Genomic DNA, 26,016 nt, shown 5'->3' with positions numbered 1-26,016 from the left:
GACACACACACACATGACCATGCCATTTCACGCATGTGTGTGTGTGTGTGTGTGTTTCACTGAGGTCACAATGGCTCTGACACTATATGCTTTCCCTTCCCGTCCCCTTATTGCTGCGTGCGTGCGACGCTGTGGGGCCTGAGATGTTGGAGAAGACACTGACTGTATTTGTGCTGGAGACGAGCCAGTCTGTCTGTCTGTCTGTCTGTCTGTCTGTCTGTGGCAGCGTATAGCGGGCTCATGGCGCCCAGCTGTCCCTGTCCACCATGCATGTTCCTCCTCCGGACGGTGCCCGCCGCCCGGCTGATGTGGGGAGAAGCTGCCCGTCCAGCCCCATATACGCAAAAACACACTCCGTCCGCATCGCTGGAACAGATGGTTATAGTCAAGGGCTTTGTGCTGATGCCTCGTGCCCGATACAACCCCCCACCCCACCCACCCACCCACAGCCTGTTAGTGGGGAGAGCGGCGGCAGGGGCGTCTGTGTGTGTGTGTGTGTGTGTGTGTGTGTGCGTACGTGTGTGTGTATGCATGTGTGTGGGAGGGGGTAGACAACATGCTCTAATTGTCCACCCCGTCAACAAACTCCTAAAAAAAACCAGATGGATCTTGGGATGCAGAAATCCATTTAGGTCCACTTGAGCGACTTAAGCCCCCTCCTCTGACCTTTCCTATAAATCCGAGGCACAGAGGCGGCGTCTTTAAAAGGTGAATTTTAATCGCATATAAATGTAACATAATGTGGGGCAGAAATCAATAAGCATTCTCCAACGACCGCTTAGCCTTGCACGTTTAGCATTTGCCCCGTGAGGTCAAACCGTGCCTAAGTCCACGTGAAATGCATTTTTGTAATGCATTTCTGCTGGAGCCTCATACTATACCCTGCATCCCCCGTCCTCTGCCTATTACTGAAAACCATATAAACCAACCTGGCAACAAGCTGGAGCCTCATACTATACCCTGCATCCCCCCGTCCTCTGCCTATTACTGAAAACCATATAAACCAACCTGGCAACAAGCTGGAGCCTCATACTATACCCTGCATCCCCCCGTCCTCTGCCTATTACTGAAAACCATATAAACCAACCTGGCAACAAGCTGGAGCCTCATACTATACCCTGTATCCCGTCCTCTGCCTGTCTGAAAAGTAAACCATCAATAAATGGTTGCCAGGTTTACATAAAGTGAAATGTTTCTTCTGGCACCCACTATAGACAGGTATAGAGCTGGGAAGGGTGAGAATGGAACTAGTAACAATTGATTATACAACATTAAACAAAAGACGGACACCTGGAAGTCTCTGACGCAGGCCAGGCCAGGCCAGGCAGTAACCCAGTCAAGCTAGGCCGGACAAAATGTTGATTTAACAATTGGAGCTATTATTACAGTGGCTCAGGAGGTAGAGCAGCCGTGGGGGTGAATCATACATGTACAGTACGCCCCCCCCCCCCCCCCGCATGCTTAATGTAGAAGTGTCCTTGAGTATAAGACAATACTCCCAGGTGCTGTAAGTGCGCATGTTAATTGTTAACGGCATGCAGCCACTGCTCGTATAATTCGTTAGTATGTGGGTATAATGCAGAGGGCCTATAATGTGCAACAATGCGCCTGGCAAATACCCAAAGAACAATTTATAATTCCCCGCTAATGCGGTTATCCGCTATAAATACACAGCGAACGCTCTCCCTTCCCTTTAGTTTTAACATGCTGTATATATACCTCTCCTTCTCATCCTGCTCCTCTTCCTGTTTTGGCTCCCTACGAGGTTATACAAACCAAATGCATTCCGAAAAAAACCCAAGTATACGAATAGCAATAAAGACTCGCACACATTCGTTCGTTTCGGGGGGGGGGGGGGGGGGGGGGGGGGGGGAATCAATATGTATAAGAGAGGCAAGAGAGCGTTTGAACAGCTTGTTTGCATTCTTTCTATAATATACCGTCGGTCTTTCTCCACTGGGGTCGACAGACTTCTGCACCAACTGTTATAATAGAACATATTTGAATCTCTTTGATGGGAAGCGGCCTTCAGCAAGCCTGTGTGGGTGTGTGTGTGCGTGTGTGTGTGCGTGTGTGTGTGTGTGTGTGTGTGTGTGTGTGTGTGTGTGTGAGATACTGGAGAGAATCTCATGCAGAGTTGCAGACAAACAAACAACGGTTTGTCTCCATTTTACACTTTTTACACAAACTGTCAAGAGTAGATAATAGCTATAAAATTGTGCCCGTGCACGTTTGCTTGTAGGTCTGCTATTTTCGGAAGAAGAAAGAAATAATAGGTTGTCGCACATCGATAGAGGTATTTGCTCAAAAATATTATAAATTATTATTTTTCCTCCCCCCAATAGCTCCCCAGAAAACTATAGACACAGTCATCTCTCTTCGTTACGTTGAAGACAGCTTCAAGGACGGATGAATGGCTGCTCATTCTCACACATTTTTCTGTCCGCTTTCCAACTCGACGGCGACACTAACAAGCTGTACGCGCTTCTCCCACTGTCAGGCCTCATGTTCATTTTATCTGCCTCGTCGTATCGACGCGTCTGTCACGATCGATGTGTTTGAAACGTGTATTGATTGGCGTTTGTGCTTGCTACTGCTTAGTGTCCGACTGTCACATGATGTCTGAGAGTGAGACCCCCCCCCCTAGATGTAACCTCTGTGTCAAATCATCTGTCTGAGACCACCCCTGGATCAGGGGTGGGCAACTTTGACGATGGAGAGGGCCACTATGTTTCCACACTCACTCCAGAGGGGCCACTATGTTTCCACACTCACTCCAGAGGGGCCACTATGTTTTCACACTCACTCCAGAGGGCCACTATGTTTCCACACTCACTCCAGAGAGCCACTATGTTTCCACACTCACTCCAGAGGGCCACTATGTTTCCACACTCACTCCAGAGGGCCACTATGTTTCCACACTCACTCCAGAGGGCCACTATGTTTCCACACTCACTCCAGAGGGCCACTATGTTTCCACACTCACTCCAGAGGGCCACTATGTTTCCACACTCACTCCAGAGGGCCACTGTGTTTCCACACTCACTCCAGAGGACCACTATATTATATTTCCACACTCACTCCAGAGGGCCACTATATTATATTTCAACACTCACTCCAAAGGTCCACTATAGTTCCACACCCACTCCAGAGGGCCACTATATTTCCCCACTCACTCCAGAGGGCCACTATATTTCCACACTCACTCCAGACTCCAGAGGGCCACTATAGTTCCAAACTCACTCCAGAGGGCCACATTGCATATTACTGTCGTAGCAAAAATATTGCCGATCTACAAGCTCAAAACACGTCGCAGTGTGATGCGTTTTGAGCTTGTAGATCGGCAATTTTTTGCTATATTTGAATTATTCTTAGCTATTTTTTAATTGGAATCCTGATTGCATTTAGTTATGTTAACTTTATGAACTAAATACAAATGCATTGGACATAAAAAAAAAAGACTAATCATTTTAATACTATAGTCATTAAGCTACTAATATACACTAGAAGAAGTAATAAAAGCTGGTCATGTTTGCATGTTTGGAAATGTAACAGCTGAAATCAATGAGGGCCACATTTGGATTTGAATGAATTGTTATTTGTCTTATATATATATTACCCATTGCTTGTATCTGCTTGACTGTATAGGGCTGCCTGCAAACAATCAACTATGTTTGTAGCAATTATCCTATTGATTATGTTTCCAATAATTGAATAATCTTAAAAGCCCGCGGTATGGATTTTTTCTTTTCTTTGTATAGTCTCATTAACCACATACGGTAATCACTGATTACCGTTGTTGTACAACAGTGTTTGTAGAGTTATATACTAATTTATTATTTTGTATAATGGATTAGTTTGATTAACTGCTTGTCGGCGTGCTTGCATTTTGTTCCAGCTGCTACAATGGAGTGACACATGCGGTGCTAGATTGCATATTATATTATAGCCTCATAATAAAGTTAAAATAATGCTTCAACTTTCTTCTGGTGATGGTATTATGACAGTGTCCGAGCTATATCTATAATTACTTTTCTTCAACATCCAGTGTCTGTACTGTAGTGTGAATTAAATGTGTGGGTGGAAAGTAAACCTCATTATGTGCAAAACTGTTACTTTTCAGGATTCAAATTCAAAGACAGCAGATCGACAAGCTCAAAACGCGCCGCTTTGCTCTGCATTTCGAGCTTGTAGATCTGCTACAAAGGGGGGGGGGGGGGGGGGGGGCTGAGGCCCTGGAACAACATATTTTCAGATATATTACATATATAGTTTGAGAGCACCACTGACACAGAGACATATAAGCTTTTCAGAAAACTGTCGTGAATCAGGAGACATTTTGTAGAATCGACCTCATGCAGGGTCTGAATGGGTTTTACAAAAACAATTGGACACAAGAGCAGGTTTCTATACAATAGTGAACGTCCCAACAGAACCCCTTTTGGTGCTAGCATCATGTTATGCTTTATAGCTATTGAAAATAGCAGATCTACAAGCTCGTAGCGCGCCACTGGTCTGCTATTTTTTTAAAATCAAAGAACGACTGACATAGAAACATAGCTTTTTCATGAAAACTGTCAGGATGTAGTTCAAGACACTTTTAGAATCTGATCTCAGGTCAGAAGGGGATAGTTGGGGGGGGGGGTCTGAGATAATGGGGCTTGATTGGAGAACAGTTGGACCAGGGGCTGCCATTGTTCTCCCCGGGACCCCCCATGGCCTGTTGTTACAAGGAGGGGGGGGTCTTCCTCACACCACCTGTTGTCCTACCTCCCCTTCGTGTACCCCCCATCCCCCCACCATTGTCCCTCTGACCCTTTATGACAAACACACAAACACATGCACGCACCATTAGTATTACTATACTTGTGAGGACCTCGTCATTTCAGTGAAAACATTGCCATTTCTAACCCTAACCTATACCAACCAACTCACTATAAAATCAGGCATGACTCCAAAACCAACCCCTCTAAAACCTATATAACCTTTAAATGCCTGACGCCAAACCTCAACGTTATAACCCAGTTAACTAATTCTTTAACCGTAAAGCAATATTTTCTCTTGGAAAAATGACCCTATACAAACAAGGATATAGCACGCACACGCACACAATTCAATTCAATTCAATTCAATTCAATTCAATTCAATTCAATTCAATTCAATTCAATTCAATTCAATTTGGCATGAGAAAACATACGTTTACATTGCCAAAGCAGAAAGAACAACACACACAGTCACACATCACACACATATGTCACACACACATGTCACACACACACACACACACGTCACACACGCGCGCCACCAGTCTCGTTCTCCTCCATCCTGGGCCTAATTAATTCAAAGCTATCCTCTGGGCCAGGCTCAATAACCACCAGACGGCCATCATCCTCCATGAGGGGAGGAGGGGGGTTAGCCAGAGGAGGAGGAGGAGGAACCCACCCACCACCCCCCTGGCCTCACTCTGGCCATCTGATCCCTTCTCTCAGGACTGGTCTGGGACCAGTCAGTCCTCCACAAGGCCAGGACCTTTAATCCCATGACTGAAGACCATGGCTGGCTGGCTGGCCCAGCCGCCTGCCCAACAGACCGACAGACACAGACAGACAGACCGACAGACACAGACAGACAGACAGACAGACCGACAGACAGACAGACAGACAGACGCATGCACCTTCGCCCTCTTCTTGCACCATTATGCTCGCAGCCAATCAGTTGCACTTTCTTTTTCTTCTTCTTTTTTTAATATAACCCCCCCCCCCCCCCCCCCAAAGGGGTCGCGACCCCCAGGTTGTGAACACCTGAGCTACAGTATAGACAATGGATGTTATACATATACAGTAGACAGATATAGTAACTATATAGCTCCATTATCCTATTGGCTCTGTAATGAACACCTGCCAAGCGCCAAATGGGGACGATCAGGTTTAATTTGGTGTCTATATACGTTTCTGAAGCCACCAAGATTATTGTTTTTTTTTTTCCCCCCAACAAAATGGTTCAGCGTATATAGAGATAATTGTGGTAATTCAGGCACGACACTATGATGTCCATTAATCCTAATGGTTCAACTATACTATAGGCAGCCTATTTAAACCCATTTAGACCTGAGGACCATTCTCTAAATGCCTTCTAAACAGTTTTCTGAAAAACCTCATGTCGTTCATTTCCATGTCAACGGCCGCCCAAAATATATGGAATTGTCCGTGACCACCACCAGCCTCCTCCCCGTATAGCAGCGTTTATAATATCATCATTATTACGTCAACGTGTAGTTCAATGCGGTGACCGATATCGTACGTACGGTATATCGTTGTTATTTTAATACACTCTTGGTGAGTATAGTATAGCTGTCGGTCCTGCGCTATACGAGTAATAACTGTGTATCTTTGGGCTCTCTCTGTGTGTGTGTGTGTGTGTGTGTGTGTGTGTGTGTGTGGGGGGGGGGGGGGGGGGGGGGTGGAGTAGTGACATATTTGTTCTGGAGCATCGTGGAAGCAGAGCCACATGGCCAAAACACAATGCAATATCGTTGCAATAAATGGCTGTCGTCTCTACGAGTATATCCTGACGGACAATTAACAAAATATGAGTCTTGGTGCAGGGCTCAAAGTACAGGGGACTTTTTTGCAATAATAAAGCATACAGTAGATGGCTCAGCACAATGAAGAACCATGCTTAACAGAAACTGTGTGGCTAACAGTACGGACAGCACATTTTGTAATAAAATATCAGCAATGATGACTCAGCATAAAAACTAAATCCCCCCACCCCCACCACACCCCACCACACACACACACACACACACACACACACACACACACACACACACACACACACACACACACACACACACACACACACACACACACACACACACACACACACACACACACACACACACACACAATTCTTTCGTTGGCAGATGTGCGTGAAATGACAAACGACTCCCAAAGGCTTGTGAAAAGCATTGCATTGGCAGCTATGTGTTTCCACCATTGAGTTGGAGCACCATTTCGTTTCAGTGAGGTATACACTATACATGTTCACCTCTCCATATAGACAACCTTCCAAATGGACAAATTTATATCAAATCTATCTGGAATTTATGCTGGCCATGGCTGTCACGATGTGGCTGCTCCAAAAACAGCGGAGATTATACACTATACTTGTTATAACAGCAACAACAACATTGCTTTACATAAGACATGAAAGAAAATATAAATAGAAACTAATTAAAAAAAAAACCTCATTATGTTAATAATTTGTCGTAATGCTTGCAGGGGTACAATTGGTAGCAATCCTAGGTAGGTTGGAGCTCTCTCTATCTAGTGCAGTGGTTACTTCCCAACCTTTTTTAGGGACCCAAAACTAGTGAAAATAGCAAAAAGAAAAAAAAACAATTACAAGATCTTTTTTAGTTTATTCACGAAATAAATCATGGAACTGTTTTAAAGTGATGAGGAGTTGTGATTGTTCAGTTTGTCTTTAAAAAGAAACATGGCTATATTTTCTTTTTTTAATTGAATGTAGGAAAAAACGTTTTGGTCCCGAGTACCGGCTGTTTGGGGAAACAGTGCTCTGTTTAGTACGTTAGCTAGCACGTACCAAAATAGGCTGTATATGTGTATCCACTGCAGGTCAATATGACTGTATGTGTATCCACAGTCAACATGACTGTATGTGTATCCACAGGTCAAAATGACTGCCTCTTACACTTAAGTTCTTGTAAATCCCCCCCAACCCCCCCCCCCCCTCTCCTCCTTTGGCCCGGGCCAACAGAGGTTAATAACAGAGGAAAGAGAAGAACAGCCAGCCTCGAGCCACCTGAGGTTAGGGGGGGCTTGTCCCATGGAAGGTGTGTGTGTGTGTGTGTGTGTGTGTGTGTGTGTGTGTGTTGGGGGGGATATACACTCTGTCTGTCTTATCAGACGACAGCCCATCCTTCCTTCCTAATGCTCCCGTTGCACCCCCAGCCAATACCGAGGCCCCCAAATCCATTTCCGTGCACTCGCCAAATCCCTAAACCCACAAATCCATTTTTCTGCCTGAGGTCTCAGCAGTCACAGATGACAGGTGTGTGTGCCTGTGTGTGTGTGCGTGTGCATGCGTGCGCACGTGTGCGTGTGTGTGTGCGCGTGCGTGTGTGTGTGTGTGTGTGTGTGTGTGTGCATGTGCCTCGTCTGGGAGGAGGAAGGTGTTGGGTGCTGTTGGCCAGCTGGTAACTGAGTGTTATGGTGGGTGAACAAGCTGGCCCTAACCATTGCTACCACAGCTTCACAAGCACGCACATGCCCCCCCCCACACACACACACACACACACACACACGTGCGCGCGACAGGGGTTTCATGGATCCCCCCGTCCCCCGTCCTCACCTCCTCACCTGTTCATTCTCTACATACCACAGAGGGCAGCTGCCATCTTGAACCTCGGAGGCGCGACCTCTAAACAACCTCCGAGGTGCTAGGTATGGGGCACAAAGGGCCTCAGTCAGATGTAACCCCCCCCCCCACACCCCCATCAGTCAGTTTGAATTGAAAATGCCTCCGAACCCCAACCAACCACCCCCCTCCCCCTCCCTCCCTCCCTCCCTCCCTCTCCCCGGCTTTTTTTACAAAACACCCATCCTCTTCCCTGTGGGATGTGGGGCTTCTTGAATATTCATGAGCCATAAAACTGGTCAGTGGAGAGACGTCGTAGGAGCCGTGATAAAAGTGTCAGCGCCCCCGGTATAAAACACTCAACAATCCTGCAACAGCCTGGAGGAGGAGTGGCTGCTGTGCAGGTCGGGTCTCTGAATGTCAGACACCCACCCACCCACCCTGGGGTGGGTGGGTGTCTAACTCTCCCACCACCACGCTGCGCTGCTGCATGTGTGTGAGGATTTTATCCCATTCTGGACGGGGTCGGGGGGATACTTTAGCTATTGAGAAATAGCAGATCTACAAGCTCGTATAGCGCGGCACTCGGTGCCACGCTACGAGCTTGTATAGGTCTGCTGTTTTTGAGAAATCGTGAAAAGGTGCATGGGCGCAAATATTTTTTTGAGTATATATTCTTTCAGAGCGAACTTTTTTACTCAAATATTTGCTTCTGGGGGGGGGGGGGGGGGGTCCCTGGAACAACATATTTTCAGATGGGGGGGTCAGTGGCCAATTACAGGTCCTTGATTGAGCACCACTGATATAGAAACGTGAGGTTTTTCAGAACATTTTCATAATTTTAATTTTTTTTAATTTTTCGACGCCAGGTCTAAATGGGTTATACTGCGTATGCTCAGGTTGTTGTGCTTGGCTGACAATCGTGCCTCCGACAAGTCTGAGACATTTATTTTACGTGTGAAATCGACATGATCAGCGTGGAGAAAAGAAACCCCCCCACACACGTACAAAGAGAAAGAACATATTAAGAAGTCATATTAGGCGTTGTTTTTGTCGTCCCCATATAGATGTATAGACATCAGCCACTTTCCTTATATATTATAGGTTGAAGATTGACAGAAATTGCAGATCTAAAAGCTCACGACGTGTCGTTATGTTATGCTTTGGCTATTGAAAAAAAGCAGATCTACAAGCTCGTAGCGCGCCACTCGGTGGCGCGCTACGAGCTTGTAGGTCTGCTATTTTCGAAAAATCGTGAAAATATTTATTTCAGAAAACTGGAGGATTTAGAAGGATTTATTTTATTTTATTTTGAGGTTTATTTTTAAATGGGTTTAAAAATGCATGCAGCTATACATTAACCGGTGCATTGCATTTTAAGAGAATATACATCGAATGATTGACGCATCACTGTGTGTGCATCAAACATAATATATATAGGCTATTACCTGTCCAGTGCTTCAATGGTATATAGGGCATGAGTTAATGTCTGCCGTGTTCGTGATGTATTCAAATAGATTCATTTGTCAGTGTTATGTGTCTTCCCGCGTGTCTGGCTGGCGCACGCAGACAGACAGACATCACGTGTCTTAATGTGCCTCTGTGATCAATATATATCACACACATTAAAAAAATATAAATTATCCCGTGATTTTGTAACCCATCTTTTCACCCAATGTCAATTATCTGATGTAATCCTGGGCACTGGGGAGGTGTATATATATATATATATATATATATATATATATATATATATATATATAGAGGGACAATACTTCAATACTTCAGTTCCAAACAGGCCCAAAATCAATGTACTGTACTGCAGTGGCATTCAAACTTTTTGAGACCAATTTGCACAAATCAAACTCTCACGGCGCAGTGCCAATAGCAGAAGTATACATAACGATACGACAAGCTGTGAGCTTGTAGAGGGGCTACTATCACTGTTTTTGTGTGACATTTAGACACGCACATGCACGCACACGCACACGCGCACACACACACCAAAATACAAAGCCTTGATTCAGGTTTCTGTATATGTATGCAGCAACACTCAATGGCTCTGCACCAGTCTGTGAGGGGTTAAACCTCCTTAAACCCACGAGTCATCCCACAGCGCTGGCTCTGAGCCAGCACTGTGACTGACACACGCATATACACACACACACACCACACACACGCGCACGCGCACACACGCACACGGCTCCCTCTCGGGCTTCCTATAGTCAAGTGAGACCATGCCGCCACAAAGCACCATGTTGTGATGCCACACATTGACGCCACGCTGAGCCCTTTGGCACTGCCACTATACCTGGGCTCATCTCTGGCCCCGCTGGCACCGCGCCGGCAGAGGGGCTGGCAGGACTTGGCGCTGGTGGTGGTGGGGGGGGGGGGGCACTATGCTGGCCAACGCTGGCACATGTTTACAGAACTCCTCTCCCTGGTGTCTGAGCTCCGAAATGTAGCAGTGGTAAATGTGTGTTTGTTTATTGCATGTATTGTACATGTGTGTTAATAATACCCTGTATAAAAATTAGGCTAACAACTTAGGCTTCGTGGCGCCCGCTGGCCTATAGCGGTCCAGGGAGGCGCATGCCACATATACTGTAGGCTTTGTCCTGACGGCGCGCCGCGTGTTCGAGTCCCGGTCATGACGACCTTTTGCTGCGTGTCTCTCTCCCCTTCTCTCTCTCTCTCTCCCTATTTCCCTGTCTGTCTTCAATGTAACTATCAATAAAAGGCACAAAAGCCTAAAACAAATCTTTAAAAAAAAACGAGAAAAATAAAACACTTTAGGCTTCCCGGAGCAAGGGGGACGGACACACATGACACAACGCTGTGCTCCATGTTTCTCCCATCGCAGGCATGCTGCTGGAGATTTGAAAACAGGATTTCAGATTGTTATCTATAAAGAGAGAGAGGAAATGCCACACATCTGACTCGACCTGGTTAATGAGTTGTGTGTGTTTGTTTGTCTCTTCGTCTGTGGACAGACATTGGAAGAAAAAAATCTAAAAGTTAAATAAATAGGAAGGAGGAAGTGTATAAACTAAAGCAAAGCCAGACAGAGAGAAACTGACCGACGTCTGGCCGACTGGAATATAACCCATTAAGACCTGACTTCGACATTTTAAAAGAATGTCTTCTAAATCCTGTCAGTTTTCTGAAATACCCCTGTTTCTATATCAGTGGTGCCCAGAAAATATATGTAATTGTCCGCCGACCCCCCATAGTTCCAGGGACCCCCCCCCCCCCCCCCCAGATGCAAAGATTTGAGTTAAAAAACGTCATTGGCTCCGAAAAAGAATATACATTTTCACGACTTTTCAAAAAAATAGCAGACGTACAAGCTCGTATAGCGCGCGCGCTATGAGCTTGTAGATCTGCTATTTTTCAATAGCTAAAGTATAACATAATGCTTTAAAACACCAAACGGGTGTCCCCGCGCCCAGAATGGAATAAAGAGACACTATAGATATCAAAGTGAAGAGTCTGGGAGTGTGGATTCCACAGAAGCGCTGGATGAAAAAGGAAAGCCCTCTGGGCTGTAAACATGGCCCTATGCAACCTCACAGCACGCGGGTTTGGAGGCTCAGTTGATGCCAGCCGACAACGGGAGGGAGCGCTGGATTTAGTGCATTGTGACAGCGAGCCCAATGCGCTGCTGGTCACATCGCTATAGACGCCAGTGGGGACTGGGCGCCACGAATTCAACTCACCTCAACTCTCACACAAAACATTGCGTTCATTTGTCATGATTTGTCACGATCCGAGTTGGCTTTGTCCGCGGCGTAAACCGTCTTTAAATAAATACTTAAGAAATGCCTATGGGAAAAATGCATTGCGATTTATTTCCTGGGCCACTCGTTGTTCTGTTCACGTGAACATGAGTCAGCTTTTGCACACCCGTATACATTCAGTGGAAAGCGCACCATTATAGGCTGAGAAAAAACTGTTGGAGAACCCACATTTAATGATGAGAATGAACAAAACCATTTAAATATTTCTAAAGTAAAAGTCACACTACTGAGGATTTTAAGGTGAACTGTCCTTCACTCACTTGCTCAATATTTATTGACGGCAATGTTTTCATCAAAGACCTCCTTCAGTCTGTTCCGTCACAGTGTAGTTACGTGGCCCTTGATTTCTGAATGCTTTATATTGTCCCCAAAACACGCCTTCAATTTTAAAACAAGACTTAAAGTGGTGTTTATTACTACCTTTTCTTTTCTTTTTCATCTTCAGCGGCTGCTAGCAATTTGTCACGAGTGCTACCAGCATTAAGGGTGACTTAGACTTAATTGTACAGCAAACTTGTGCTGCTGCGACACATTACGACGTTATAGATTTGTTGTTTTCGGTCCGTGGCGCCGCACACAACAAAGTATATCAAAGCCCTTAATGTATGTCCAGAGCACTTGGCTTGACCATAATCAACGCGTGATGAAATGTGCCACGGCTTAAAAGTAACTATCGCACAGAGAGAGGAGGCATCTTTCATCTTGAATCCTGAACCTGCTGCTATACTATAGCACTGCTCGCCAACATTCTCCCAGAAACACGCTCGGTTTGTCTTTTTTCATACATTTTATCCCCACGACACCCAGTGTCAATGATCTGCATTGTCGATAAGACAGCGTATAACGTTCAAAACAACATTCGAACAAGGAGGCTAAATACAGTATGTATTGTTTTTAACAAAGTTTTACGGCGATTTCTTTATTGTTAAAGGTATATTCAGTGATTTCACTCAAAAAACCGTAGGTTTCGTTTTTGGCTGGGACCCAAGGCCTTTCATCCAATCAGGATGGAGAGCCAAAAATGAAACATACGATTTTTTGACCCCCAGGGGTTAACTGGGGACAGGGAGGAACTCCTTATATGGTCACACCACTCTATAGTAGAGAGGATTATCACAACAAAACAAAAAAATAAGTGATATTTGAATTAAGTGAAATCACTGAATATACCTTTAATTACTATAACGTAGTCCTACTACTAGACCCCAGGAAATGGACATTTGGCCACAAAAAGATCACGGGATCTCGACTGGATGTTTAATTCTCTTTGGTTCAGCCGAGTCATTCTAACAAGCAGCGAGAAGGACCTGTGCTTTTCTGTGGACGACGAAGCTGACTGGGGGAAATTCACCATGATTAGGTTATATAGGTCTCTAGATTCTTTAAGGAAAGCACGATTTCACCGGGGGTTTCTTTTTTTTGTACCAAGAAAAGTATAGAAGTTCCAATCATTCAGCTGGTTTGTGTTATATAGCGCAATGAGGAATTCCTGGAATGGGTTTTGAATTTTAAAGGGTGGACAACACTGCAAGAGGCCAGAGAGGAAAGGAATAGGAAAGGAAAAAACAGTTTACTGGTCCTTCTTTGAAAGCAGCTGAGTGCGAACGTGCTGCTGTATATAGCTCAAACCAGTCTGTGTGTGGAAAGATAACCGGATGCTCATTTAGTCATTTTCTGGGGAAATATTTGTGGCACACATACAGTATACATTGTGCCACAAGACTTCCAAAGTCAGTCAATCTTTTGGCTACAGTAAAAACACAACTTGTAGTGGCAACATATAGATTATACCTCTGGCAAATTACCTCTGGCTGATGTAAAAAAAACTGCAATGACCCCATGGCCCCTGTGTGTAAAGGCACCACAGCACATTCTAACACCTTCTAATCCAATAGAAAGCTAAATCTACAGTAATTGGCCCCCATGCAGATTTAATTAAAGTGCAAACGAGCACCGTCGGTATACCGCTGTGCGTGGAAAATAGAAATGACGGTGCCCTTTTTGGGATAAACCTTCTCTGAGTTTTCCTGACAGGAAGGTGGTGCATTATAGCCAGGTCATATTTCTCTATTTCAGCTGGACATCTATGCCTCGTGCAAGAAGAAGTTTTGCACAGTAAATAAATAAATAAAGTCCTCTGTGATCATTCAACTCTCAGGGTCGAATGATGATCACTGAGGATTTTACTGCCAGCTAGTGAGTCAGTCAACCACCCCCCCTCCCCCCTCCTATCCGCCCACCAACAACGTTTCCCAGTCAGTCTGTCTTCCTGTCTTCCAGTGGCGACAGCTGTTATCTTCTCGCCATTAAACGGACCCAGTCAGAGAGAGAGAGAGAGAGAGAGAGAGAGAGAGAGAGAGAGAGAGAGAGAGAGAGAGAGAGAGAGAGAGAGAGAGAGAGAGAGAGACGGTCAGAACGCGACAGAGAGGTCCGTCTCCTTCACAGTGGGTCGGGGGTGGACAGATAGGGCAGTGGTGGAGAACATGAAGGACTCCATTTTTCTTTTCCATTTATATCAAAGTACGGTAGTACAATAAGTAAAAGAAAGCTCTGATCTACTTGAGTGAAAGTACAAAAAGGTATTAACCTCAAAATATACTCAAATTAATAGAAAAACTAAAAGTAATTACTTAAAACTTTGTCTGATCTATACCAGTTCACAATGTGTCGAAACTACGACTAAATCGGCAAAGTGATCGGTAAATAAAACCTGTCAAATAATTGCAGTCGAGTAAAACGTGCAATTGCTAAAGTATTAAGTATGATGTCTTGAAAAAAACGGAAGTAAAGTAAAAGTACCTCAACATTGTGCAGTCGTACAACTACTCGAGTAAACCGAGGAAACGTCCAAGACTGTTACTCTTCAGATCTAAAAGAAAATAGCGCTTCGCTGCTTGCGGGACCGGCTACTTTTGATGCTTTTTATTATATGGAGATGAGACGTTTTCTGTCCGACAGCAACGACGTGTATTTTGTCAACCCATTCTGGACGGGAAACCCCTTTTGGGTGTTATAGCATTATGATATGCTTTAGCTATTGAAAAATAGCAGATGTACAAGCTCATTTGAACTTGTAGGTCTGCTATTTTTGAAAAATCGTTAAAAATCTTTTCAGAAAATTGTCATGATTTAGAAAACATTTATTTAAAATTTTCGACGTCAGGCCTGAATGGGGTTAAAGTTACTTTCCTCCACTGCAGATGGGAGGGATGTCTGAGGCTGGCGGGGGGGGGGGGGGGGGGGGGGAGCAGAACAGAACACTGGGGGGGGGGGCCTTGAGGTGAAAAGCCGCCACGAGACTCAAAACACCACCGAGGGGCCGAGGGGTTACATCAGAGTTAAGGACAGGCTGCCCCCGAGTGATGCTCGGCCATGATAAGAAAGAGAGGAGTGTCCTTTTGGAGATGCTCCTCCTTGCCCTGAGCACGTTTTCTCTCTCTCTCTCTCTCTCTCTCTCTCTCTCTCTCTCTCTCTCGCTCTCTCTCTCTCTCTCCCCAGCCGAGACCTCCACACACACACACAGACACGCACGCACAGCCTCCAAAATACCACTGCAGCTGTCGGGGCAAGAAACGCCTTATCTCCATGTTTTGCGTTTTATTTTATTTATTTCTTTATTTCATAAGTTAACGCCCTATACAGCGTCACACAAAAGTATAGCAAAAGTAGCAGATCTGCAAGGTTGGGAATCGCGACGCGGTTTGAGCTTGTAGATCTGTTTACGGTATACTGAAAAAGGTTGAGCTGCACCACGCTGACACATAGAAACATGAGGTTTTTTCCAGAAAACCTTTCGGGATTTAGAAGACATTTCGTAGAATCGTCCTCAGGTCTAAAAAAGGCCTAATTGTCCTCTAAATCTAAAAAAGTAATCTGAAAGTAACAGTTTCTGGACGTGATGAGGTTTCCACCCCCACAGAGTCGATATAAATACAGTAAATGCAATTCACACAGCCACAACATCATATACTTAATGAGCTTGGACTGCCCAGCGCTGAGTCATTCTATTGACCATCCGTTTATAACAACGTTATCCATCAGGCTGTATATCTGTGCTCAGAACTTCATTAATTCCATAATACATCCTACATAAAACGCCCGGAACTACACACACACTGACTATACACGGACGGCCCTGGGAACGTATCACTCCACTGCACTGAAAACAACAGCACACATAATCTACAGTATTTCTATACACAACAACAGCCGTTGTTTCAGCAAATGGAAATCCTTGACGTCTTTTTGTCTTCGAGGGCGTTATATCATGTGACAGAATCCAGCAAAAAGGCCCTCAACTCTACTTTTCAGATTTTTACAGATTATTAAAGTACAGAATGTAAGCTTTCATATGATGTATCATTCAATGAAATTGGACAATAATTGAAGGAGATATAACCATTTAAAAGAGTTTATTTATTGATTTACTAATTTTTTTTTCACTTTTTAGCTGGAGTGTGTCACATATGGTCAGGTTATTCCACCGGCGTGCACTAACTCAGACAGAGACAGTCTTTCATTTCCGTTCCGTGACCACACATAATGCTAATGAAATCGACACGGCGAGAATAAACAGCAGGTTTATAACAGGGGACCGTGTGGTCGAGGACGTGGAGCCAACTCCCTCGCACACACACACACACACACACAACGAGCAACAAAAACAAAAACTCACTTGCGACCTCCAGCGAGGCGTTGCGGCTGACCGCCTCGCCCAGGTAGTTGCGCGCCACGCAGACGTAGACGCCCTCGTCGGGCTTGCTCCGCCGGCCGTGCACGATGCGCAGGAAGAAGAGCGAGCCGCTGGGCAGCAGCATGCGGTGCGAGCGGGGGTCCTCGCGGTCCGTCTCCACGCGCTCCCCGTCCTTGTACCACTCCACCATGGGCGACGGGCGCCCCTCCGCCTTGCAGTTGAGCGTGGCCGGCTCCCCCTTGGACACGATCAGGTCCGACGGGTGCTCCACCACGCGCGGCGCCGCGTCCTCCAGCCGAGGCCGGGATCCTGGATGGGACGGAGAAGAACGACGGGTTAGATTTTATAGGACTAGAGAGAGATGCTCCGATGATCGGTGATCGGCCGATATTCACTCTGATCGGTAAATCAGCGTTTACCCTGTCTATGATCGGCAATTTACCCTATGTGAAGAAACCGATCTTTTACACCATTTAACCCATTTTTTACCTCAGATCAGATTAAAAAAATGTCTTCGACATCCTGACAGCTTTCTGAAAAATCTATGTTTCTATGTCCGTCGTTCTTCGATTTTTCAAAAATAGCAGACCTACAAGCTCGTAGCGCGCCACTCGGTGGCGCGCTATGAGCTTGTAGGTCTGCTATTTTCCAACAGCTAAAGCATAACATAATGCCAACACCGAAAGGGGTTCACGCTCAAAATGGGTATAAGTGGTATAAATTTCAATCAGATACCGGTATATAACATACAGTAACATCATTTATTGCATTTTTGTGACAAGCCTAAACATTCTCCCCTTTTTTAGAACAGCACTTCTATGTTGCAACAAAAAAAGCAACAAAAACGTGCTGTGTATTGTGGGACCCAATTAAATGACAAAAAAGACGTAATTATATACCGAGCTTCCTGCCTCATCATTTTTTAGCGTCACCGGCATTCACATTCAACAGATTAGAAAATAGCAGTCAAACGGTCTTCCAAATGTTAATAATTGCAAAAAGGGAAAAGGTGGGGTTAATGGAGATCAGGTATATACGCTGAGTATAAGCTCCGTCTAAAGGACAGCAGAGCAAGTATGAGAAAATAATAGAATGCTGTAAAAAATGGTGTACGCTCCGGCGAGGTGAACTCAATCTAACAGGCCAGAGAGAAGCAGGCAGTAAACAATGTGTCATTTCAAGGACCATTAACAAAGAGTACAGTGCTAGATTGCCGTGAAGGCAAGGACACGAGGTAAAGCCAAGGACTAGTAAAGGCCTCTGTACTCATATAGTATACAGTGTATACTGTATGAGTACTATATGAGTACTATAGTGTATACTATACACTATAGTAGACTGTGCCTTTTTTTCCGGTCTTTGTTTACATTGCAGATTGCAGCCACTTGCGTTCCAAGAGGAAAAGTGGACGGTCCAACCCAAAATATTTGCAGCCCGGGCCCCATAAAATGTGAGCTATATCTAAACCTCTTCAGTTTGTTACACAGTAAAATCCTAGAGCGCCAATTTAACTACATGTTAAGTTCATGAACCCTGGCCCATGTTCTATAGGGGCAAACATTCTGCGAAAAATGTCAGATCTACAAGCTCACGGTGTGTCGCAGACTTGCACGTTCCGACACGCGACACGTCGGTAGATCGCTTGCATGGTTGGCTTATTTTGGAAAAAAAAGTGGAATAGGCCTTGAAGTGGTTAAATGAAGTTCCGTTCGTGATTTTATTTCGCATCTCTCAAAAAGCGATTTGTTTTAATTTCTTTCAAATAGAAACATTAATTAATTAAAAGATGGTGCACTTTGTGGTCTATACTAGGACAGTCTTTCAGAGATCATCGGACCCCGACAACAAGAAGAAACGTGAATGTATAGGTTTTTTTGTTCCAGTTAAATATCAATATTTCTAAAAGAAATGTTACAAAACAATCTTCTGAACTTGGCTGAAAGGTAAGGAAAACAGAACATGCATCTTTAGTATATTTGTTCTGTGCATGAAAGAATGCTTATCATAGCAATGAATTCTGTATGGCTGTTCAAGGTTCGTAGAATTGAGAAGAGAAAATCATAAACATCAATCGAGAGACAGAAAGTGGGCAGAAATGGAAGCGAGGTAATTCCCCACTGTTTGACAAGCTTTGAAATAGCCCCCCCCGCTTCCTCCCGGTTGAATGACAGCTTTGTTGGTGGGACAATTAAGCATAAATAGCGCCAACAACACAATCTGAGGCACCAACCAAGTTTTCCCCAGCAGGAGATCATTTTAGCCAAGGGAATGACACCAGGAGATCTGTGTAATCTTCCACAGTGTTTGACAGAATTACAAACTTTCGTTTCACTACTCCGTTCTGATCGTCGCAGTCGAACCTCATTATTTTGGAATCATTTTCAGCGCACAGTCGGGAGACAGCGACTCTTTTTCGTCCCCCTCCCACTCAGTTAGTAAGCTGAGCTATTACGCTGAGACTAAGACGGATATATATTATGGGGGGGGTTCTCACGTGTTCTCTCTATACACTCGTGGGTGTGTAGGAAAAGAGTTCAAACGTTCAAACTCTTGATACGGATGAGGGGGGGGAGTAAGGGGAGTCCTCAAATTGACAAATCCTCTGGAACTCCAGGATTAACAACTCTGAAACTTGTGAAAAAGTGAGTTTGGCTTTTTTTCCTTCGATGGGGGATAGTTAGTAGTTACAGTCCCTTCAGATCGTCGTTATTGGCCAATTTCAGTGCAATTACATTCTCTCCGTTCCAAAATGCTGTGGCGCTTGACCACCATGCAGGGCCTCTAAATCAGGGGTTTTCCCCCAGGGGTCCTTGAGGGAGTTCCAGGGGGTCCCCACCCAGCTAAATGATAAGTTTGGAACCACATGGACCCTTATCGGGTCTGTAACTCTGAGAGTGTACAAATGGAACCAAATCGGTTTCACCATTCGTACACTCTCAGAGTTAAATTTACAATATAAATTTTGGGGGGTCCCAGAGATAGAAATGCCATTAAATGGGGTCCGTAGACTAATGCATGTCAAACTGGGGGTCCTTGAAATGAAACGGGTTGAGAATCTCTGCTGGAACTGTACAAATCTTCTCTTATGGGGGCGTATCTTTTCTAACGGGGGTCCGCGGGGCTATAATTAGTGTCAATTTGGGGGTCCTTGACATGAAAAAGTTTGCGAACCACTGCTCTAAAAGGCCTGACACGGGACAGATTGCTCTTACAGTATAGGCCCCCCTCCCCCTCAAATTTACAATCCAATTCAGAGTTACCATGAAAAGGTGGGCATCGTCAAGAAGGCAGGCCCCTAACCTTAACCTACAGTACACTATAGCCCAGCATATATGTCACCAGCCGGTCTCTATTTTCCTATATACTTTTTCTATTAGTGTTTATGTACATACATAAGCAGTAAAGTACAGTTCAGTTTCTCTGTGAAGCACTTGGTGAGCATCTCTGCTCTTCATATAGCTGGTGCCATTTTCATACCAAAGACGCAAAAAAAAAGTATATATATTTGTTGAGAGGGAGTTTCCACAAGCTCGTGTTTTTTAAGTCGATTCATTTATTTCAGAAATGCATCGAGTTGCAAAGTCAGTATTCTGTTTTAATCCCTGTAGAGTCGTTTGTTTTACGATTTGGTTTTATAGCGCTTATAAAAATGGAGCTGACCAAGTAAAGTATATAGCGCACACTGACTAACATGACAAGTTCATTAACTGGAATAAAACCTGCAATCTGGGGTGACGCTGACAGTATAGCCCATTTAGGAATTATCGGCTATTTCTCTAGTTGAATATAGATCTGAGAAGCTTGTTTTACTTGAAGTTAGATGTATAGTTCCTTATCTCCTTCTTGAGTTTAGCTATAAAGTTTCTTATCTTCTCGAATAGAGACATATTATATAGTTTCTTATCTCTTATCTCTCTAGTCGAGTATAGAGTTCTGTCTGTCTGCTGAATGTCTTCATGTCTCTAAGCCGGGACAGTATATATACTGTGGTGTCATGCTGTGACATCACACTGGCATTGTGAGGTGGTGAACACATTTTTACAGCGAGAATTATGTTTGACGTTAGCTATTCAAAGTAAGACACGTTTGCCTAAATCAATCAAACATTAGGCATACGTCCACCCCCAAAACAAATGCCAAAATCAATGTATGTGCATTAATGCAGCATGAAGCAATGTACTGCTTGCTTTCATTCCTCTTTTTGAGAGGCCTAATTTAATTGTTATTTATTTCACACTCATTCAAAATACCAATAAGGAAAGACAAATGCCCTTTCTGCATATTAAAATGGAGGCACTTGCAGCATCAAAAGCAGAACTGCACAAAATGCACTATTCTCCTCCAGTTGTTCCGGTCTGTGTCTCTCTCGTGAAAAAAAGAAAATGCTTTAAAACCCTTTTGGTGTTTTAAACATTATGTTATAAATTTAGCTATTGAAAAATAGCAGATCTACAAGCTCTCAGCGCGCCACCGAGTGGCGCGCTACGAGCTCGTAGGTCTGCTATTTTTGAAAAATCGTGAAAATATTTATTTCAGAAAACTGGGAGGATTTTCTTTTTTTTATTTTTAGGTCAGGCCTAAATGGGTTAAAACAGTCATAATTTCATTAAATGCCTCTCTTCCCTCATGGTCTCTGAGCAGCACATAGTGGGGGCCCATTCGACTAATAGCTTTTAGGTAGCACAATGTATCATGGCTGAACCGAGAAGCTGGTAGCGGTTTCGCTGGTGGGTGGGTGGGAGGGTGGGTGCGGTTCTGTGGCAAGAACTCAGCAGGACAGAGCTCTTAAGAGCTGACTCATAAATTTTACAGAATAGGCCGGTCACAACAAGTTACAAGCCATGTGGAAATGTTAAGCACGGGTTTTTAAAGGGACAGAGGCCACCACCTGAGACTGAGCTAAGTATTGACAAGATGGCCTGTCTGCAAAGCAGAATGTCACTTTACAACATAGCTTTTACTGTACGTGATCCTGAGCTATGGCAGCGACTCGGCCTAGACTCTTGTAAGTGACGGTGATTTACTGCCGTCTGCAAACAAAAACAAGGTGTTTCAAATCCCTTCATCTTTCAGCTGTACAGTATACGAACAGAGAAAATGCACAGGTTGCAGCATTGCATGCCGCATTGTGTAAAGTGTAGAGATGATCCATACTTTTTAATATAAAGGATTATAGTATGAGCCTTTCTAGCCGAGGGGTTGGGAGAGTAGTTTTCACAGACCACAGAAATATGTAGCTTATTATTGCTGTATTCCCCTTTAAGGCAGCAGAGGCAGGCAAGGCGGTCAATGCCAAGTGATGTTGTGGTGAGATACATTCGGATTGGGAGCTTGTAGAACCTTTTGCAGAATGTTGCCCGATTTTCACCCAATGTTCACCTATCATGACATACCCAGAATATATTATGGATGGAATAAGATTCATGTGTTTAACCCATTTCGACCGAGACTGATTCTACAAAATGACTTCTAAATCCTAAGAGTATTCTGAAAAACCTCTGTTTCTACGTCAGTGGTGCTCAACCCTTTGTCATGTCAAGGAGCCCCAGAATTATCTGTATTTGGCCACGGACCCCCATCTGAAAATATGTTTTTTTCCAGGGACCCCCCAGAAAAAGTTTAAAAAAAACGTTCACTCTGAAAGAATATATATTCAAAGATCTGCGCTATACATTTTCAAGAGTTTTTCAAAAATATCAGACATACAAGCTCGTATACAAGCTTGTAGATCTGCTATTTTTCAATAGCTAAAGTAGTTAAAACACGAAAAGGGGTTCCCGTCCAGAATGTGTTAAAAGGGGGTGACCGTGTAAGTGACATGGTGTTTGTTTGTGAACATGCGGACGTGATAATGATGAACACGTTAGTAAGAACAACCACCACCTCTTTGTGGAGTTCTCTGGATCAAATTGGTACCCTGACCTGAAAATGTATTTCTATTTACCGCTTTGTATATATGACCCTATTTAATTACTTCTGAAAAAAAAAAGAAAGAAAGAGGTTTGCTTGATCGCTTTCCTGATATGGATTACTTCTCCACTGCTGGTCGAATGCACACTAATGTACTGGCTCAAAGGCTTTTAAAGCGTGGAAATGACAAAAAAAGATACATCAAGAGCAGTTAACAATAAAAGGGAAGAGAGAGAGAGAGAAAGAGAAAAAAATCACACTTGTGTGAAGTAAGGGGCGCACTTATCGTCATACATCACGTTGTTCTCTCTCTATAATGGAGGATTGGGAAGTGCTGCTGACTGCTGATGCTGCATTTTCCTCTCGTGTACAACTTGAGCAAGAGACTCTCTCTCTCTCTAGTCTCTACTGGTATAAAACAAGTGCAAGGGCAACCGTGGCAAAGTTCTACAGTAGACGCCCCCCCCCACCGCACTCTCTCTCTCTCCCTCTCTCTCTCCCCCTCTCTCCCTTTTACCAGACACTGAGTGGGGCTTTCATCCATGAGCAGATTCACATCCTGTGGAAAGTAGAAAACTAAATCAGCATAACTCCCGACCCGACAAATTCCCACATATCACTTGGGTGTACGGTTCTGACCAGCACTCAAGGACAGACAGGCTATTTGCACGTAAAGAGGCACAAAGTGGACATTATGGTCCAATTGTTGGGTGGACAGTTCCATTATTTTCGTCCTCAACAGGTCAAAAGGTTTAGTCATGCCGATAACATGACAGTCCCCCAAAAGTCCTGCTGAAAACTATGAAAGGAACAGCTAATAATAATAATAAGTCATCTTCACGTTGAACATGTCACACGTTGTGTTAATAGTAATGCTATTGTGTCACTGTGTAACTGTAACTGTTGTTCGCATGGTAAACATAGTGGTGGTTGGCTAGGAGTCAGTGTCCCAGTCAGTCAATGTGGGGGAGGGGCTTTTACAAGACTGTGCCCAGGGGGCTACTACGGTCTCATTATCCGCCGATACGGACTAATGGACAGTTGACTTACTGTAGCTATATCACTTCTGCTGCTGACCGCCATGGTCACATTTTTTAAATGTTTCACACGAGCAAAAATTCCAAAAGTCCAAATCCCGGAAGTAAGTGGGCAAGTGCAGTCCTCTTACTTGTTAATTATTCAGCACTGTCAGATATGTATATGTATATAAATATAATGTTTTTCTTTATTTTTTTTAAAGCCTATACAGAAGGTCAACTGAATAATAATTGTTCACTTCTTTCAAGCATGAAAAGACATGACTTGGCTAAAAGGCAATGCTCGGTGGAAGTGTGAACACCATCACATCAAATCGTTATCAGTCTGTGGAGGCTCTTAAAAAGGGACAACGTGGTTTAGTAATTGAAATTAAGGCTAAATTGAGCAACCCCCCCCCCCCCCCCCCTTCCTAAATAAATAAATTGTCACTGCTAATGTCCACAGAAGGATGGAGTCAGCTCTGGTACAATAGCAATAACCCTAGTACCAATACCAACCACCGCCAATACACAGAAATAGGTTCAGAAAGAGTTATAGGAAGGAGAGAATAAATAAATGAATAACATAATCCGCCACTTTGTCATCCCCATTCTCATTCTTCCCACATCTATATAGAGCCAGACTCCCTCGAACAAAATGTGTTGTTTTAGAGCGAATAGTCTCCACCACCACACCGCCTCCCGCTCTCTAATTTTCCATCAAAGCCTGCGCATTTATTTGCATTCAAAGTGAAATTGGCAGCAGTAGAGAGGGAAAGAGGTAGGCTGGGGTGTTGTGTTGTGTTGCCTCCTACTCATTGGGGGAGAGGGGGGGGGGGGGGGGACAACAAAATGAGACACTTGCATGAGAATGCAAACTAACAGCCATAATAAAGCTTAAGCTACGACCTCTCCTTAATTGAGCCTCTGTTGCAGGGTCTTTGCTAAAAGGGCAACTGTGTGCCTTTATCGTGTCTTTCAGTTTCGGCCGTCAATGGCTTCATGCGGCTATAGGGGCATTTTTTTTTACTACAGGGCCCATGAATATAGAGAAAGAGCAAAACTCCCACAAGTTAAAATATGCCATTTTCCACTTACAGAGCTCTGCATGACACCCTCCACCAAGGAGGACAGCCAGTTCAGTTCCTCTGAGAGAGCAGAGTTGAGCAGAGTTTTGGCTACGTTTTTTTTAGGCAAATTGTCAAGATAAAAAGCAGTTGCATTATGGACTAGTGAACAGTAGCTGGTTCCAACAGCAGCAGTTTAACCCATTTATATAGGCTCAAAATAAAAATAAGATCTTCTAAATCCTCCAGTTTTCTGAAATAAATATTTTCACAATTTTTCTAAAATAGCAGACCTACAAGCTTGTAGTGCGCCGCAATATGCAGCTCCTTCTGGTAAAATTGGGTAGCGGAGAAAACGGCAAAATCAACTACCGTATGCAACAATCAAATGTTGCAACCTGCAAACAAAGTCCAACATCGTTCCAAAACTCAGGGGGGATGTGGACTAGAATTCCAAAAGCTGACTAATCTGAGGGAGGGGCAGAACTAACGTGTGTGTGTGCCGTGGCCCCCTAGGCCTAGACACTTGCTCGTCATTAGATTTCGCTCCAAGCGTCCTACTGGAAAATAAACTACTAGAAAAAAACTGTCTGCGTCCATCGTCGATCCATTTTTCAACTCATTAGGTTGACCAATCGATCGGACATGTCACATGGGTTGATCTTTCACTTTTCCCAAACGTAAGCTTATTTATTGGCATTTTTTGCCACGGCTATGAGATCTGTACCGCAGTCACGTTCCCAAGACGTAGCACGTAGTTGAACTGCTATGGACTCGTTCAGTGTTCTTAACCCATTTACGATTCTACAAATGTCTTCTAAATACTGACAGTTTTCGGCCGGGGGGGGGCGGGCGATTTGTTTTGAACACGCAGAGACGTTGAGGGGTGTTGACAGAAGCGTGCGAGGTCCCGTGAGCGTGCTCGTCTGCGCACGTGCCTTGCAGACGACTGGACCTGGGTTGCGGTGAGATTTTTTTTTTAGCATGCTACACCTCCCGCGCCTCTCATGAGCAGGCGAGAAGAACGCCTGGGTCACTCGCTTCCCGAGTTCCCGTCTGGAAGGACGGGAAGACTGATACGATGACAGTACTATGAATATGCATGTGGTGTGCGTGCCAATGGCTAGGGCCAGCTTGCTCACCCGCCA

At 44.4% G+C, this 26,016-nt stretch overlaps 1 protein-coding gene across 1 annotated transcript in view; it reads right to left on the bottom strand.

Moving 5' to 3' along the window:
• Positions 1–238: 238 nt before the first annotated feature.
• Positions 239–26,016, bottom strand: part of LOC308327507 (roundabout homolog 2-like) — a gene marked incomplete at its 3' end in the record, with an annotated part of 33,321 nt that continues 7,543 nt past the window's right edge. The window contains exons 2-3 of the mRNA XM_080781029.1: positions 16,858–17,184; positions 239–366 (exon numbers count right to left, since the gene is read on the bottom strand). Coding sequence (XP_080637155.1) covers positions 239–366; positions 16,858–17,184 — 455 coding nt within the window. The remainder of the gene's footprint in view (positions 367–16,857; positions 17,185–26,016) is intronic.

The sequence above is a fragment of the Protomyctophum bolini genome (assembly GCF_963924005.1).
Source record: "Protomyctophum bolini genome assembly, chromosome: 13".
Taxonomy (NCBI): Eukaryota; Metazoa; Chordata; class Actinopteri; order Myctophiformes; family Myctophidae; genus Protomyctophum; species Protomyctophum bolini.
This window is presented reverse-complemented; position numbering and strand designations above follow the sequence as displayed.